The sequence below is a fragment of the Plecotus auritus genome (assembly GCF_963455305.1).
Source record: "Plecotus auritus genome assembly, chromosome: 2".
NCBI classification, from domain to species: domain Eukaryota; kingdom Metazoa; phylum Chordata; class Mammalia; order Chiroptera; family Vespertilionidae; genus Plecotus; species Plecotus auritus.
In genome coordinates, this window is record NC_137771.1 from 17,009,690 (window position 1) to 17,025,667 (window position 15,978).

General features: G+C 46.7%; 1 protein-coding gene across 3 annotated transcripts; it reads left to right on the forward strand.

Moving 5' to 3' along the window:
• Window positions 1–1,148: 1,148 nt before the first annotated feature.
• On the forward strand, window positions 1,149–14,284 carry PIGV (phosphatidylinositol glycan anchor biosynthesis class V). Of its 3 annotated transcripts, none has more exons than XM_080657978.1 (5): window positions 1,149–2,124; window positions 5,018–5,151; window positions 9,516–9,609; window positions 10,237–10,637; window positions 12,430–14,284. In XM_080657978.1, exons 2-5 carry the CDS (start codon window positions 5,074–5,076, stop codon window positions 12,709–12,711), a joined length of 855 nt encoding a protein of 284 aa, XP_080514104.1. In that variant the 5' UTR covers window positions 1,149–2,124; window positions 5,018–5,073; the 3' UTR covers window positions 12,712–14,284. The 3 variants fall into 3 exon arrangements, with proteins under 3 accessions (XP_080514104.1, XP_080514103.1, XP_080514102.1); XM_080657977.1 differs by having other exon boundaries at window positions 1,149–1,794; window positions 2,040–2,124; window positions 9,516–10,637; XM_080657976.1 differs by having other exon boundaries at window positions 9,516–10,637.
• The last annotated feature ends 1,694 nt before the right edge of the window (window positions 14,285–15,978 follow it).

Here is a 15,978-nt window from a genome sequence, read left to right on the forward strand (position 1 = left end):
GTTTAGGTCTCGGGGCCTGAAGTGACTTACAAAGAATCAAAAGATGCAGTCCCTGGCCACCACAGACCGGATCTGGGCTAGTTTGCCTGAGAGACAGCAAGCATCGCCTTTGTTTCCACCCACAGGAGTAGCTGGGGCTGAAGATAAACCCCTCCCTCGCCGTCGCCGGGGCTGCGGCCACAAGCTCACCCGGCCCGGCTGCGTTCCGAGGGCAGATAACTGAAACCGCAGAGGCTTTGGGATCCTGAGAAACGAGAAATCGACCAACGGAGAAGGATTTATTATCTGCTTCCTTTAAGCAGGGTGCAAAGTTGTTCTAACAGTTTCCGTTACAGGGCTACCAACCGGCCGCTCCTCCCCAACAGACGGTTGTGTTGAGTCGGCTTTTTTTCTTCTCCTTTTTTGGTCCCACTTCCTACGAGAGAAACTGCTTGAATGAGGAAGAAGGGAGTCCTGGGGGGTGTTCTCTGAAGTTCCCTTCTCCGTCCTCACTAGCCGCCTGAGGTGGGGACTGGAGCAGGACAGAAGGTCCCTGGTAGCTGGAGGAGTTGAAAGTCAAGGGGATCCCCCACTCTTCACACCCAAGACGCAGGGTGCCGCTCCTGGCCACAGAAACCCCAAGAAGGCGTTTCTCTCTATTCGGAGAACATCTATTGTGCGCCGGGCCCTGTGCTGAGCTGTTGCTGCCAGACAGCAGGGAAAGTGCTGCTCGGGCTTCTGCGAAGAGAGGCCGCGGGGCAGCCCCAACTCCGAGAGCCTTGCACACACCGGGGACTCAGTGATGGAACTGGGGCAAGAACCCCGACTCTGAGACAGCTGCCCCGGGGGCCAAGTGAAGGCAGGGGAGGGGGCCGAGGACAGGGTAGTGCGGGCGGGAAGTCTCCAGGTGTCACCAAGGCGGGAAGGTGCAAGACGGAGGGCGCAGAGTGGAGGGGCTCGGCCGTCCCCGCCCCGCAGGCCCGGAGTCATCATGGCCGCCGCGGAGGGGGCGGAGCAGCTCCGAGCCGGGCGGGGCCGCCGGCGGCGGAGCCAGTGCGCAGGCGCGGCCGCTCGGGTCCCCGGATGGAGGAGCTGAGGTTCGGACCCCGTCTGGGAGGTCGAGACGGGCTGATGCTGGGGCCTCGGCGCCAGCGTGGGAGCCCGAAAGTTCTTGGGGGCGGGAAGTTGTCAAACGGAGGCGGAGGGAAACGAGGCGGAGGCCGCCGAGAAGCGGGGAGCCCCGCCCCTCCGCCATAGCGGCCTCGGGGTGCCGCCTCTTCCTCTCCAGTCTCCCGCCCTCCCCTGCCTTCCGGCCCTGCGGCCGGGCCTGGCCCCGCCGCCCCCCTCGGAAATATCCCCTAGCCCTTTGGGGAGAGGAGATCCCTGATGCCAGCTTGGAGCTGTGTCTGAAAGAAGCGGGCTAGACGCGGCTCGCGACGGCCAGCGAGGCCTCTGGCCTTGAGGACCCTTGTTACAGCGATGTCCCCACCCCACAGAGGATGATAGTCTTCCCCCAGAGTCCAGGGCTCCAATTCAGCCGGCTTCCCTGTTTTCTCAGGCCCTCCCTGCCCTCAGCATACCCAGCAAGAGCTTGCGCCATCATCGGACAAGACCGGGCTGGGTTAGGGAGACCTGGGTTGTAATCCTGTTTTACAAAGAGCGCATCCCCTTTGGCCGGTGTGAGGCCTGCTAGGAAGACCATGAGGTTTCAGAATTTAAAAAATGAAAGAAAATGACGTTCTCTTTAAATATAGACTTGAGTGTGCCGCTTGACCCCAGTGAGCCTCAGTTTCCACATCTATAAAAATGGCGATGGTAATTATACTGGCCTCACAGGGTTTAATGAGATCTCTGATGTAAAAACTAGGGAGATTTTTATTACTCACCTCGGAGGCATATTTATCTCATGGGAAAATGGAGTAAAACTAGTAGCTTTCTGTCCTGACAGTTCAGAGAGAGTGACTTGGCAAAGGGTTTGTTGGGAAGTGAGGGTGGCAATTAGCTGAGAGGGAGAACTCACTGGCTTTATTTTGTTTTTACTTGGTTTACCTGTAAATTAGGGCTACAAGTCTCCCGTGGTCGCTGGGGCTAGAGTTTGACTCTGGAGAGAGGAAGGAAGAATGGCAGCCTGGTGAAGAGGCAGAGGTGGGTTAAGTGCTTTTCTTTTCCTAACTTCTCTTCTGCATGTGGGCGGGAACTGAAGGGCAAAAGTGAATTCACGCAAGGGTAGAGAACCAGTGACCGTGGTGGTATCTGTTTCTACGATTCCTCTCGATTCAGCGAGTCAAATGTTGGAAATGTTGGATAGATTCACAAACTGTCTCTTTGGGGTTTTCCGAAGCTTGCCTTTGAACTGAATTTTGATGAGCAAACCGGTGTGGTGGTGGTGGCCCCTCCCTTCCTCTTGGCTTCCTGGTAATGGAGTAAGCAGTAGGCGCCCCCTTGTGCTGAGGATAGGTACTGTTGCTATTGGCCAATCTTGCTTCCTTTATGGAGAAATTTTATTTTTCTACTAGAGGCCCAGTGCATGAAATTTGTGCATTGGGGGGGGCTCAGTCCGGGATGTCCCACTGATGGGGAGTGGGTCTAAGCCGGCAGCCAGACATCCTTAGTGCTGTCGCAGAGGCGGGAGAGGCTTGTTTGCCACCCGTCAGCCTGGCTCAGGGCTTCTGGCTGAGCAGAGCTCCTGCATTGAGCGTCTTCCCCCCTGGTGGTTAGTGTGCATCATAGTGGCCAGTTGTTCCACTGTTTGGTCGATTTGCATATTACCCTTTTATTATATAGGACTAGAGACCTGTGGGGTCCCTCGGCCAGGCCTGCACCCTCTCGCAATCTGGGACCCCTCGGGGGATGTCAGACTGCCAGTTTCTGCCTGATCCCCGCAGGCCAGTCTGAGGGACCCCACTGGTGCAGGAATCTGTGCACAGGGCCTCTAGTATGCATATAAGATCTTTGGTTAATCTCTTCCTGCCCTCCCACCTCCCCCCTTCCCTCTGAGATTCATCAGTCTGTTCCATGTTTCCATGCCTGTGCGTTGAGTGTCTGCCCCCTGGTGGTCAGTGTGTGTCATAGCTACTGGTCCAGCGGTCACTTAGGCCAGTGGTCGGCAAACTCATTAGTCAACAGAGCCAAATATCAACAGTACAACGATTGAAATTTCTTTGGAGAGCCAAATTTTTTAAACAAACTTCTAACGCCACTTCTTCAAAATAGACTCGCCCAGGCCGTGGTATTTTGTGGAAGAGCCACACTCAAGGGGCCAAAGAGCCGCATGTGGCTCGTGAGCCGCAGTTTGCCGACCACTGACTTAGGCTATTAGATATATGAATGGCTTCTCGTGACTTTGTAGTCATGCTCTTAACATGAGTATGGTGAGAGGAATACTTTGAACAGTGATTTTTATACCCAGAGCCAATGAACTGGTAATGACACATCCTGTTCTTGCCACTTACACTCAATCAAACACAGGCTTAAAATAGTCTATTTGTATGCTAGGCCCTGAGGATATAGTTGTGAACCCTTAAGGCAGACAAAGCCCCTGCCCTCCCAAGCAACTTATTTAAGCAATAGCACTAAGACCACATGTCAGAGTACAATGAAAGCATATCACATAGTCTGGTGAATTCTAGACAAGGGATACCTAAAGGCTTGGTAGGTATTAGCCAGATAAGAGAAGAAAAATATTCCAGCCCTCCCTGTTAATTTCTCAATTTAAATATTTTTTTCTTTAGGGATAGAACCCCGGCATACATCAGGAACTCAGTGGATGTTTGTGGGGTGGAACTGGGGCAAGAACACCAAATCAGGGAGTTGTATCTGATGTTCTTGCCCTTCTTTCTGATTTCCCAGACTGGTTCTGTAAGAGCCATTGCTACTTCTTTTAGTCCAAGAGACTGTGTGGTGTATGTTTTTTTTTTTTTTTTTTAATAATAAAAAGCCTTGAAGTGCATTCCTTGCCTCAAAATGGCTTTGCAGTTGTTTATATGTTGCTGCCATTCCAACAAAGAAATGCGAAATACGTTTTCTGTCTTTAGTAGTCAACTCTGTCTTCCCCCTAAGTTTGTTTTAGCAATGTAAGCTGGTTTAAGTCCTGCCGAGTGGTGGTTTTCTTTTCCTTCTCCACTTAATTTAACAGACCAGCTGAACACACATCAGAGAGCTAAGCTGAAGTGTGTAGTCATTATGGTCTTCCAGTTCAGTTCTATGCCCCATTTTTGGGACTCTGGTTTGGGACCTAGTTTATTATTCTGGGCAAGAGGAAAAGGACACACACCAAATAACACCAACCACAATATAGATGTAGTAGTACTTCTTCACACTTTAGTCCATTTCACCATCATGCCAGTTTTGTGAGATGGGCAGAATAATCTGATCTCATTGTATACATAAAGAACTGAGGTTCAGAAGGACTGAATGAGAATTTGTGAGTGACAGAGCCAGGACCTGAACTTAGGTCTTTAGTTCCTGCATATTGGGGGGAAGGGGAACATGCAACAAGCTTTTTAAAGATTTGCTGCAAGCCCTAGCCTGTTTGGCTCACTGGTTAAAGTGTTGGCCCCGGGCGACTGAAGGGTCCCCGATTTGATTCCCGTCAAAGGACGGGAATGAGTGCGAGGCAACCAATCGATGTGTCTCTGTCTCTTCCCCTCCTTTCCATTCTCTCTAAAAAAAAAGAAAGAAAGAGAGAGAGAGATAGAGAGAGAGAGAGAGAGAGAGAGAGAGAGAGAGAAAGAAAGAAATGGAAAAACTATCCTTGGGTGAGGATTAACAAAAAACAAACAAAAAAAAGATTTGCTGTGAATTGTGAATTTAGCATTCCGATTTTATGCCTATATGTGTGGAATTTTCCCAACAAGAATATAGTGTTTCAGAGTGACACCAAATGACATCTGCCTTCAAGATGCTTTTCGCTCATTTGGGAAGTTAAGTGGTTAAATTTGCCTAGTAATGCTGAAGGGGGAGTCTCCTGTGGAGAATGCTTTCAAGAATTTACTTTCAGGCCACATGTGACATTTCCTTCTTGGGTTTTGGAGTTTAGAAGCCTGAGGGAGCTCAGTCTTGGCAGCAACACCCCTGAATTCCTGTGGTGAGAGGATGTGGCCCCTGGACCCATCCCGGAAAGAGGTGCTGAGGTTTGCGATCAGCTGCCGGGTCCTGACTCTGGTGCTACAGGTCAGTCTCTGATCTTTTGTGCTGAACATGCCGTTGTCACATGACTGGGCCAGACACTAAAAATAGTCCCCATCTTCTTTACACCTCCAAGGTGTGCCCCTCCAGGTGGTTGGAACCATAGACACTTAGGCTTCATGGCTGGAAAATGGGCAAGACTCTTAGGAATGGTCTCTAATTGCTTATTCTACACATGAAAAGCAGAGGCACAGAAAGTTTAAAGAGCTTCCCTAAAGTCACACAACAAGTTAGAGAAGGGTCAGAATCAGAACCCAGGTTTCCTAACTCCTGAGCTAGCGATCTTTCCAGCAGGCCATGATGTTCTGTAACCAGAGATGACATTAGGGTGTGACAACTTAAAGCATTGGCCTGGATCCCCTAAGCAGGAGACTGAGCACTATGTCAATCAGTTGAATGGGAAAGAGGTGGCAATGTCCTGAGACCATCTGTGTATATTTGTTTAGTCAGTAGTGTCTCCTGCTCTTCTCCCAGGCGTCTCCTCTTGCTGTCATACCCACACACAGCCCTCAGAATGCATTCACTTTTGCAAAACTCCCTTTCCCCTCCAAGGCTGTCCTTATACATATTTTAATTACATTTCATATATGTATGAGTTAAATGCAGTGCCTAGCACAATGCCCAATGTTTAGTAGGTCCTTAGTATGTATTGGTAAATGTAGTCAACATCTTAGGTATGTTGTTATATTAGCATAATTATTGTATGTGTACCTTTTATCATAAGCTTCATTCTCTCGGAGGCTCATAGCTGGTTCCTTTGTGGAAATCCCCTTTTCTCTTTTCTCCCTTACTATAGGAGGCATAGTAGGCTCTGCTGGCTCCCAAGTTTAGTTAAAAGTGTCTTCAACATGGAGACTAGGGCTGTTTTCACTATTTGAAGTGGCCTGATTCCAAAAAAACTGACCAAAAAGAGAAAGAGCCTTAAAAATGGGGTTGTACTCCTGGTGCCAGGCTGGAGAAACTGACTCAGTGATAGCTTGGAACCAGTATTTGCTGAGTGATTGGCAGAACCAGTGGAACAATACTGTGAATCGGCATCTGGAATAGGAAACCAGTACAGCTGGGTTCTAATTCAGTTGATTTGGAAACAAAGATGTTTTGTAGACTGTTCACTCAATCACCAAAAGTTTATGAAGTACCTACTCTGTTCCACGAACTGTGCTAGGTGGCGAGTATAAAAGTAATGGTGTCTTGCCGAAACCGGTTTGGCTCAGTGGATAGAGCGTCGGCCTGCGGACTGAAGGGTCCCTGGTTCGATTCCGGTCAAGGGCATGTGCCTTGGTTGCGGGCACATCCTCAGTGGGAGGTGTGCAGGAGGCAGCTGATCGATGTTTCTCTCTCATCGATGTTTCTGGCTCTCTATCCTTCTCCCTTCCTCTCTGTGAAATATCAATAAAATATAAAAAAAAAAAAAAAAAAAAAAGTAATGGTGTCTTTTCCCTTAAGTAACTGACAATCTAATTGGGCAAAAAAATATTTAACAATATGCAATTTTGTTATTTCTCCCACTGCCAACCCTTCTAGTTTTAAAGGTAATGCCATTAGAATATATTGCCAGTTACCCTTCATTGTTGCTGTCATCTGTAGTTTTTTTAAAAATGTATTTTTATTGATTTCAGAGAGGAAGGGAGAGGGAGAGATAGAAACATCAATAATGAGAATCATTGATCGGCTGCCTCCTGCACACCCCCCACTGGGGATTGAGCCTACAACCCAGGCATGTGCCATTGACCGAATCGAAACTGGGATCCTTCAGTTTGCAGGCCGACGCTCTATCCACTGTGCCAAACTGGCTATGGCTGTCATGTGTGTTAATGACAGCTCATTCCTCCTCATTACTTGAAGTTTTTAGCTTCTGATTCAGTTACTCTTTCCAGCACAACTATTCATTTCTTGGTGGTTTGAATATTAATGAGGCTGATACACCTGACCATTATCTCCTATCATTTCAGCTCACTTTCTCTGGTATCCCAGCTCTAATGATTCTTCTAACGCCTCAGGATTTATAATCCATTGATCATACCAATTTTCCTTGACTCTCACCCATCTCAAGGCTTCAGCTCCACTTTTTACCTAGCTTGGATTCCATGCTCCATCATGCATACCCACACAACTCACTTACTCCCTTCTCTGTATGTCCAACCTTGGTTAAATTCAGTTCTCTGTCATCCCATGCTTGCATCTGCCCAGAGTAAAACACACAACTGTAGTAGCTAGTTTCCTTTTATTCAAGATCATTAATCCAATTGAGTCCTTAATGCTACCTGCCAATGTTAGTGTATTTCTCTTGTCCATCCACCACACCCCACCCCCATTTTCTGCACATTCAAATCACCGGGGAGAGTTTTTTAAAAACTCAATGCCCAGCCCTGACCGGTTTGGCTCAGTGGATAGAGTGTCGGCCTGCGGACTGAGGGGTCCCGAGTTTGATTCCGGTCAAGGGCATGTACCTTGGTTGCGGGTACATCCCCGGTGGGGGGTGTGCAGGAGGCAGCTGATCCATGATTCTCTCTCATCGATGTTTCTAACTCTCTATCCCTCTCCCTTCCTCTCTGTAAAAACATCAATAAAATATATTTTAAAAAAAACAAAAAAAAACAACTCAATGCCCAGGCTGTAACCCATACCAGTTAAATCATTAACTCTGGAGAAGGAACCCAGGCATCAGTATTTCTAAAACTACCTGGGTGATTCCCTGTTTTGAGAATTGAGATTATAGATGACATATTTTACATGTATTAGTCTTTAGTCAAATCTCTAATTCTTTTCCCCAAATTGCTTTCCTGAGTAAAATATAGAAGCACTCAGAAGCGACTTTCTGCATGCTCACACCACATCGTCGGCATACCTACGTCTTCACCTCTGTGCCTTCACTGTGGAAGGCTGGGTGAGCTGTCTGTCCTCTCCAAGCTTAGCTCCTCCACCTGTGCAGCAGATTCCATCTCCTGTCGCCTGCTCCAGCAGTTCTCCATTCTCTTTCTTGTATACTCGTTTCCTTTTCACTGATTTATTCCCACTGGCAAACACTTTTCTCCCACCTTAAATATATTTTTTTATTGATTTTAGAGAGGAAGGGAGAGGGAGAGAGATAGAAACATCAATGATGAGAGAGAATAATTGATCAGCTGCCTCCTGCATGTCCCCTGCTGGGAACTGAGCCCACAACCTGGACATGTGACCTGACTGGGAATTGAACTGTGACCTCAACCACAGAGCCACACCAGCCACGCTATCTCCCACCTTAAAATATATATATATATATATATATATATATATATATATATATATATATATATATTTATCTTTACCCCACATTGTCATTCTCCTACTACCCCATTTCTCTGCTCACCTTTACAGCAAACCTCCTCCAAATAATTGTCTTATGCACTATCTCCCTTCTTCCCTTCGCTGTTGAACCCAGTCTAGGCAATCTTCTCTCTCCTCCACCCCATTGAAATAGCTCTTGTCAAAGTCACCAGTGACCTTCACATTGCTAAATCTAGTGGTCAGTTTTCAGGCCCCATCTTACTTGACTTATTAGTTGCATTTAACAGAACTGATCACTCCCTTGCTTCACTCGGATCTAAGACACCTTACTCTCCTATTTCCCCCCCTACCTCACTGACTGTTCCTTCTTTTTTTGTGTGATTTTGAAAGCACATTTATTAAAGCTGGGGACAGTTAAACAAGGAAGAGCTTAGAATAGAAGAAGCAACTTTTCTATCCTAGGCAGGGCTGCTTAGCTTTCTAGACATGTTATAGAAAAGAAATGAGTCTAGGCAGAACTGCTTTGGCTCACTGAGAAATCAGAGAAAAGGGGACATTGGAGACAATGAGGGTTAGCCCAGGATGAGCCGCCCACTGCCCATTGTTCCCCTGGTTGCAAGTCTCCTGGGGTCCCTTAGAGTTTAAGAGATCCATTCCTGAAAGGGAAGAAGAAGGGAAAGGAAAAGTGCAGGGGTGCTCTCGGGAGGAGTGTGCCTGACTGTTCTTTATCTTCACGGCTGGATCCTCACCCCCTTTCAAGTCACTAAATGTTGATGTGACCAGGGACCAGTCTTTGGAGCTCTATCTGTATGTCCTAGTGCTCGCATTCAGTCCCATACCTTTAAATACTGCCCATTACTTATGACTCCCAAATTTATATCTCTAGCCCTGATCATTCTTCTGACCTTCAGACTCATATATCTCACTGCCTCATTGACCGCTGCACTGGAATGTCCAACTCAAATTTAACCAGTCCAAAATTGACTGATTCCCCCCAAACAAATCTGTTGTTAATTTTATTAAACAGTAATTATTTTCTTCTAGTTGTTCAACCAAACTCCTGGTTCTTCTTCATCCCACAGGCTCTCTTCAATGCCTTCATCCCAGATCACCATGCAGAAGCCTTCCGTCCTCCTCGCCTTGCTCCCTCGGGCTCTGTGGACCAGCTCGTGGAAGGTCTCCTGGGTGGCCTGTCTCACTGGGATGCTGAACACTTTCTGTTCATTGCTGAGCATGGCTACCTGTATGAGCACAACTTTGCCTTCTTCCCTGGTTTCCCCCTGGCCCTGTTGGTGGGGACTGAATTGCTGAGACCCCTGAGGTGGTTACTGAGCCTACGGAGTTGCCTATTAATCTCAGTAGCATTGCTCAATTCCTTGTTCTCTATCCTGGCTGCAGTTGCACTTCACGACCTGGGCTGTCTGGTTTTGCACTGTCCCCGCCAGGCCTTTTACGGAGCACTGCTTTTCTGCCTCAGCCCTGCCAATGTCTTCCTGGCTGCTGGTTACTCAGAAGCTTTGTTTGCCCTCCTGACATTCACCGCCATGGGGCAGCTGGAAAGGGGCCGAAGCTGGACTAGTGGGCTCCTTTTTGCCCTTGCTACTGGTGTACGCTCCAACGGGCTGGTGAGCATTGGCTTCCTTGTGCATTCTCAGTGCCAAGGCTTTTTCTCTTCTCTCCTGGTGCTGAATCCTCTGAGACAGCTCTTGAAGCTGATGGGCTCTGTGTTCCTGTCTGTGCTCACACTTGGACTTCCCTTTGCCCTCTTTCAGTATTATGCCTACACCCAGTTCTGTCTGCCAGGCTCAGCCCACTCCATCCCTGAGCCCTTGCTGCAGTTAGCCGTGGACAAGGGCTACCGGATTGCAGAGGGAAATGAACCACCTTGGTGCTCCTGGGAACTTCCTCTAATATACAGCTATATCCAGGATATCTACTGGAATGTTGGCTTCTTGAGATACTATGAGCTTAAGCAGGTGCCCAATTTTCTGCTGGCTGCACCAGTGGCTATACTGGTTACCTGGGGAACGTGGACATATGTGACCACCCACCCTTGGCTCTGCCTTACACTTGGGATGCAAAGGAACAAGAGTGATGAGACTCTAGAGAAGCCTGATCCTGGATTCCTCAGTCCTCAGGTGTTTGTGTACCTGGTTCACGCTGCAGCACTGCTGCTATTTGGCAGTTTGTGCATGCACGTTCAGGTGAGGTGGATTCCTGGCTGGGAAAAGGATGTGAATACAGACTTCTCCCATTTGAGTGAACTGTACCTAGTTTGTTTATTCAACAACTATGTGAGGGCTTTATTTGTGTTAGACCCTGGGTCAGACCACTGAAGATGGAACATGAATAAGATAAGATTGCTGTCCTAATGCATCTCAGGGTATAAATGGGAGACAGACATTGAACAGGTAAAATTATAGGACAGTGGGATGGGAGAGAATTTGCTGTTTTGAGATAAAGTATTGTGGGAAGCACAGAGGAAAAAAGTAGCTGACTGAAGGAGGGTGTCATATTTAGGCCAGGTCGTAAAGAATAAGAAGAAATTCCATTTAAGAAGCAAAGAAAGAACATTCTGGGCAAATGAAGGGTGTGTGCAAAGATATGAGAGTTGTAAGAGGACCTGATTTGAGATAGAAGAATGGGCACAGAAAATACATCTGGGACCTTCCCCTAATACACAGTTATACCCAGAATGTCAACTTGATAGTTGGCTCTCCGAGGTACTCAGCCGGTTCTCAGTTTTCAGAGGAGACATCTTGTGCAATGTTCAGGGTGGTAGTGTAATACAAAGGGATGGGAAAGGTTTGATCATTAATTCCATCTCTTTTTTTTTCTTTTTTCTTTTTAAAATCCTCACTCGAGGATATTTTTCCATTGATTTTTAGAGAGAGTGGAAGAAAGGGAGAGACAGACAGAAACATTGATGTGAGAGAGACACATCGTTTGGTTGCCTCCTGCATGTACCCCCACCAGGGCCGGGGAACCTGCAACCAAGGTACGTGCCCTTGACTGGAATCGAGCCCGGGACGCTTCAGTCTGTGGGCCAACACTCCATCTACTGAGCCAAGATGGTTAAGGCAATTTCATCTTTTTTATTTCTGGCTGTGGCTCCAGTTTCAACTTAACTCTGAGGAAGTCTTTTTGTCTCCATGCTGGCTTCTCCTTAGCAGTTTCTGCCTCTTGGAGGCACACATTGGCTGTTTGTAAAGTTCTCTGAACTGTGTGAATAAGAAGCCTAGGGGAAACAGAAAATAGCATTCTGTGTTTGTAGCTGGATTAGCTAGTAGAGGGAATGCCAGCAAAGGTTAGCATTTCCAGGGAGGTGAGGGAGGCCATTGGCTCTGAACTCCCCTAGAAGGGAGAATGTTAAACCATAGTATCCTCTGCTCCCTTTCCCTCTGCTTTGTATCCCCATGGGATGAGGGAACCCACCTTACATTCCAAAGCTCCACATCACAGCCTAGAGTTTAGAGTCCAAGCCCTAGGGCCATGGTCGGCAAACAGCGGCTCTTTGGCTTCTTGAATGTGGCTCTTCCACAAAATACCACGGCCTGGGCGAGTCTATTTTGAAGAAGTGGCGTTAGAAGAAGTTTAAGTTTTAAAAATTTGGCTCTCAAAAGAAATTTCCTTGTGCATTCTCAGTGCCAAGGCTTTTTCTCTTCTGTTGATATTTAGCTCTGTTGACTAATGAGTTTGCCGACCACTGCCCTAGGGTATAATTGGACCCCACAGAGGTTTTTTTTTTAATTGATTAACTCATTATTGTGGTAATTAGTTTAGCTATTTTCATTTGTAACATTGAGGTCACCTGGCTGGTATCATGCACAGCTTTATAAGGCATATCCTAAGCTATACTAAATTTTATGTCCAGTGTAATACACTTCTAGTCATGGGGTTATAGTTCACCCAGCAGCAGGCAAGCCCCAGGCTGGTCCAATCTGAGGCAGTGACATTCCAATAAATGTGTGGGTTTCCCCCTATTATGATTTCCAGGTTCTCACCAGGTTTTTGGGTTCCTCCACTCCTATTGTGTACTGGTTTCCAGCTTACTTGCTTCAGCATCAAGAGCCACTGCTGAGATCTCTAGAGACTGTGCCTTGGAAGCCTCTTGCAGAAGACTCCCCACCAGGACAAAAAGTCCCCAGAAATTCTATCATCGGACTTTTATACAACTGGAAAACCTGTTCTCGAGTCACACGATGCATTCTAGGCTACTTCCTGACTTACTGGCTCCTGGGACTACTCCTACATTGCAACTTCCTGCCTTGGACATGACCTGGAATCTCAGGGGACAGACTTGAAGCCAACTTAACCAGGAATCTGAAAGTACAGCTATATAAAAACACTGCCTGCACTGCCTTGGGATCCTTACTCTGTCTATTAGAACTCTCTCTCTATTTGAAGGTTGGTTAGGAGTGGGAACAGTATGAGCCACTGGAGATCCCCTATGGTCCTGGCTATGGAAAATTTTAGAATAGTAACTATTTTTGCAGAAAGTGAAAAAATCATACTCCAATTCTAAAGTATACCTGGATCTGTCTCTTCAACCAAGCACAGCAGAGATAGTTTTAAACTTATACTGACCCACATGTAATTTTGTTGTTGTTAATCCTCACCCAAGGATATTTTCCATTGATTATTTAATATTTTTTTTATTGATTTCAGAGAGGAAGGGAGAGGGAGGGATAGAAACATCAATGATGAGAGAGAATCATTGATTGGCTGCCTCCTGCATGCTCCCCCTACTGGGGATCAAGCCCAGAACCCTTCAGTCTGCAGGCTAATGTTCTATCCACTGAACCAAACTGGCTAGGGTTCCATTGATTTTTATAGAGTGGAAGGGAGGGGAAGAGGAGAGAGAAAGATCCATGTGAAAGAAACACACTGATCAGTTGTTTTCTGCATACGCCCCAACTGGGGCCAGGGATCAAACCTGCAACCCAGGTGATGGAACTTGCTACCCTTAGGTGTGCGGGGGCGGGGGGATGGAGGATGCTCTAACCATTTAGCAACTGGCCAGGATCCACATGTAAATTTACATGTAAATTATTTAAATGTAAATTTCATCAGCCCTGGCTGGGTAGCTCAGTTAGGAACATCGCCCCAATGCACCAAGGTTACGGGTTCCATCCCCAGTCAGAGCACATGCAAGAATCAATGAGCCCTAACTGGTTTGGCTCAGTGGATAGAGCGTTGGTCCGGGCACTGAAGGGTCCCAGGTTCAATTCTGGTCAAGGGCATGTACCTTGGTTGCAGGCTCAATCCCCAGTAGGGGTGTGCAGGAGGAGGCAGCTGATCGCTGTTTCTCTCTCATCCATGTTTCTATCTCTCTTCCTCTGTAAAAATAGAATTTTTTTAAAAAAGGATCAACTAATGAGTGCATAGATAGGTGGAATAACAAATCAATGTTTCTTTCTCAAAATAAATGTAAATTCCATCAAAAGCTCTAGCTAATAGGCTGATAATAGTTCACACATGATGGCAGAGGCCTGAACAGTGTCATGGCAGTAATAAGTAAAGTAGAACCTTCTTTTCGAATTGGGACATTGTTTCTGATGATTTTTTTTATTCATTTATTTATATGAAAAGTCTTACAAAGATATGCAAATTAAACAACTTTTGGTTAAAGGAGCAATCAGTTACCTTTTAAAAAAATAATACAAATTATTTGGGGGGGAAAGTCATAGTAAGAAAAGCATTGCACAAGGAAGCAGCAGACCTGGATTCTAGACCTCACATATCAGCTATGTGACCTTGGGAGAGTTTTCAGAGCCTTAGCACCTCTTCTGAAACTAGAGGAAATGATACCCATAGGGGAAGTTGGGGGTGGGGGGTGGTATATAATCTCTTATAGGTCCCTTTCTCTAAGATCTTAAGAGCTGCCTTAAACAATGGAATTATCCCAGTCTAAACACTTATATAGAGGCTCAAAAATGATTTTAGGAGAAAATAGTTCTGCTTTCAGCACTTAGAAAAAACTCTCCCCCTCTTTGGGTGTAACTCTGAGGAGTAACTTAAGTGACCTTTTCTTTGAGGGAAAGCAGTGGTACCTGGCAAATAGGCTCCTTGTTCTGCATAGGTAAACCAGTGCCAGGCAATAAGTGGTCAAAGTGGTGACTGGTTTGCCTGCCATGCCCAAGTACCCGTGCTTGCTTGATTGGTAGACATGGGTCAGAGGAGCAAACAAGGCAGCATGAACTGATAGTTTGTAGGTTGAATGAAATGCTATCTGACTGGCCTCATTTGGTTATGAGCCCGTCACTTTAATGGAAGTAAGATCATTGACCCCTGTGGAGCTACTTTTGCCCATTCTTTGAGCTAAATAAGAGGCTCTGCATCATCACCATTCAGTCCCCATTTGAGTGAAAAATTCCAACAAGCAGAAACTTCAAAATAAATGGTTAATCATAAGCAGCTCTGGAGAGCCCTGAGAATTGGAATTTTGACACGCTCCCTTTGACCATGACAGAAAGCTAAACTTGCCAGCTGAAGGGAAGCTCCTGGCTGAGCCCCAGCACCCTCTGTTGGAGCTTCTAGTCAGCCTGGCCAATAAGCATTTCCCATCCATTACCCCAGCTTTAGCACAGCTGAGAGAATTTGGTCCAGAGTCAAATGCTTCTGAAAATGTACACACAGATTGGGGCAGCCCTCTGCCTTCTGCCAAGACACCCGAGTGCCCTTCTTGGCAAAAGATCATCCCTGCCCTAGTGTCCTTCCAGTTGGCAGAAATTGTTCCCTCCCTCCTCATCAACAGCTGCAAATCCAGGGACTTACACTCTGTGCAGGAAGAACTGAGGTCCTGTTTCAGTTCTTCATTGCAGAGGTAGGAGCACTAGACTCTGCTCTCATGTATTCTCTTCTTGGGGGATAATCAGGACTGATTGGTCCCCTACTGGAAGAGGTGACTCAAACTCCACAGGGTAGGGAGTGATTTCACTGCTCTGGCAGTCTCAGCCTAACCTTTACACTAGATCTCATCACCCCCAGGACCAAGTGATTCCAAGGATCAGAGACCTTATAAATGGGAATCCCATCTTCTCAACTAAACCACTCTGGTATTCAGCAAAGACCAATATGGTTACAGTTGGTCATCGAGGTGATAACTAAGGACCCCAGCTACGTGGACACATCTGTGTGACCTGGAGACAACAGTTTTCTCTTTGACCTTGGAAGGATGGAGCTGCTCTTCTCTAAGGATCTAAGGCAGTGGTCGGCAAACTCAGTCAACAGAGCCAAATATCAACAGTAAAAAGATTGAAATTTCTTTTGAGAGCCAAATTTTTTAAACTTAAACTATATAGGTAGGTACATTGTTATTAACTTAATTAGGGTACTCCTTCAATCGCACTGTACATGCACGCCTGCACGTGGTATTTTGTGGAAGAGCCACACTCAAGGGGCCAAAGAGCCGCATGTGGCTCACGAGCCGCGGTTTGCCGACCACTGATTTAAGGAATGGGCTGATTTTATGGCCAGCAGCTGTCTTTTTACCATCCTAATAACAGTCTTTTAATAGTCTGGGAGAGGGACATGAAGGGCCCA

Coding starts and splice junctions, on each gene's coding strand:
- PIGV (XM_080657976.1), top strand. CDS start 5,074: ATGTGGCCCCTGGACCCATCCCGGAAAGAGGTGCTGAGGTTTGCGATC. Junction 5,152..9,515: donor TCCTGACTCTGGTGCTACAG/GTCAGTCTCTGA, acceptor TTCATCCCACAG/GCTCTCTTCAATGCCTTCAT. Junction 10,638..12,429: donor GTTTGTGCATGCACGTTCAG/GTGAGGTGGATT, acceptor TATGATTTCCAG/GTTCTCACCAGGTTTTTGGG.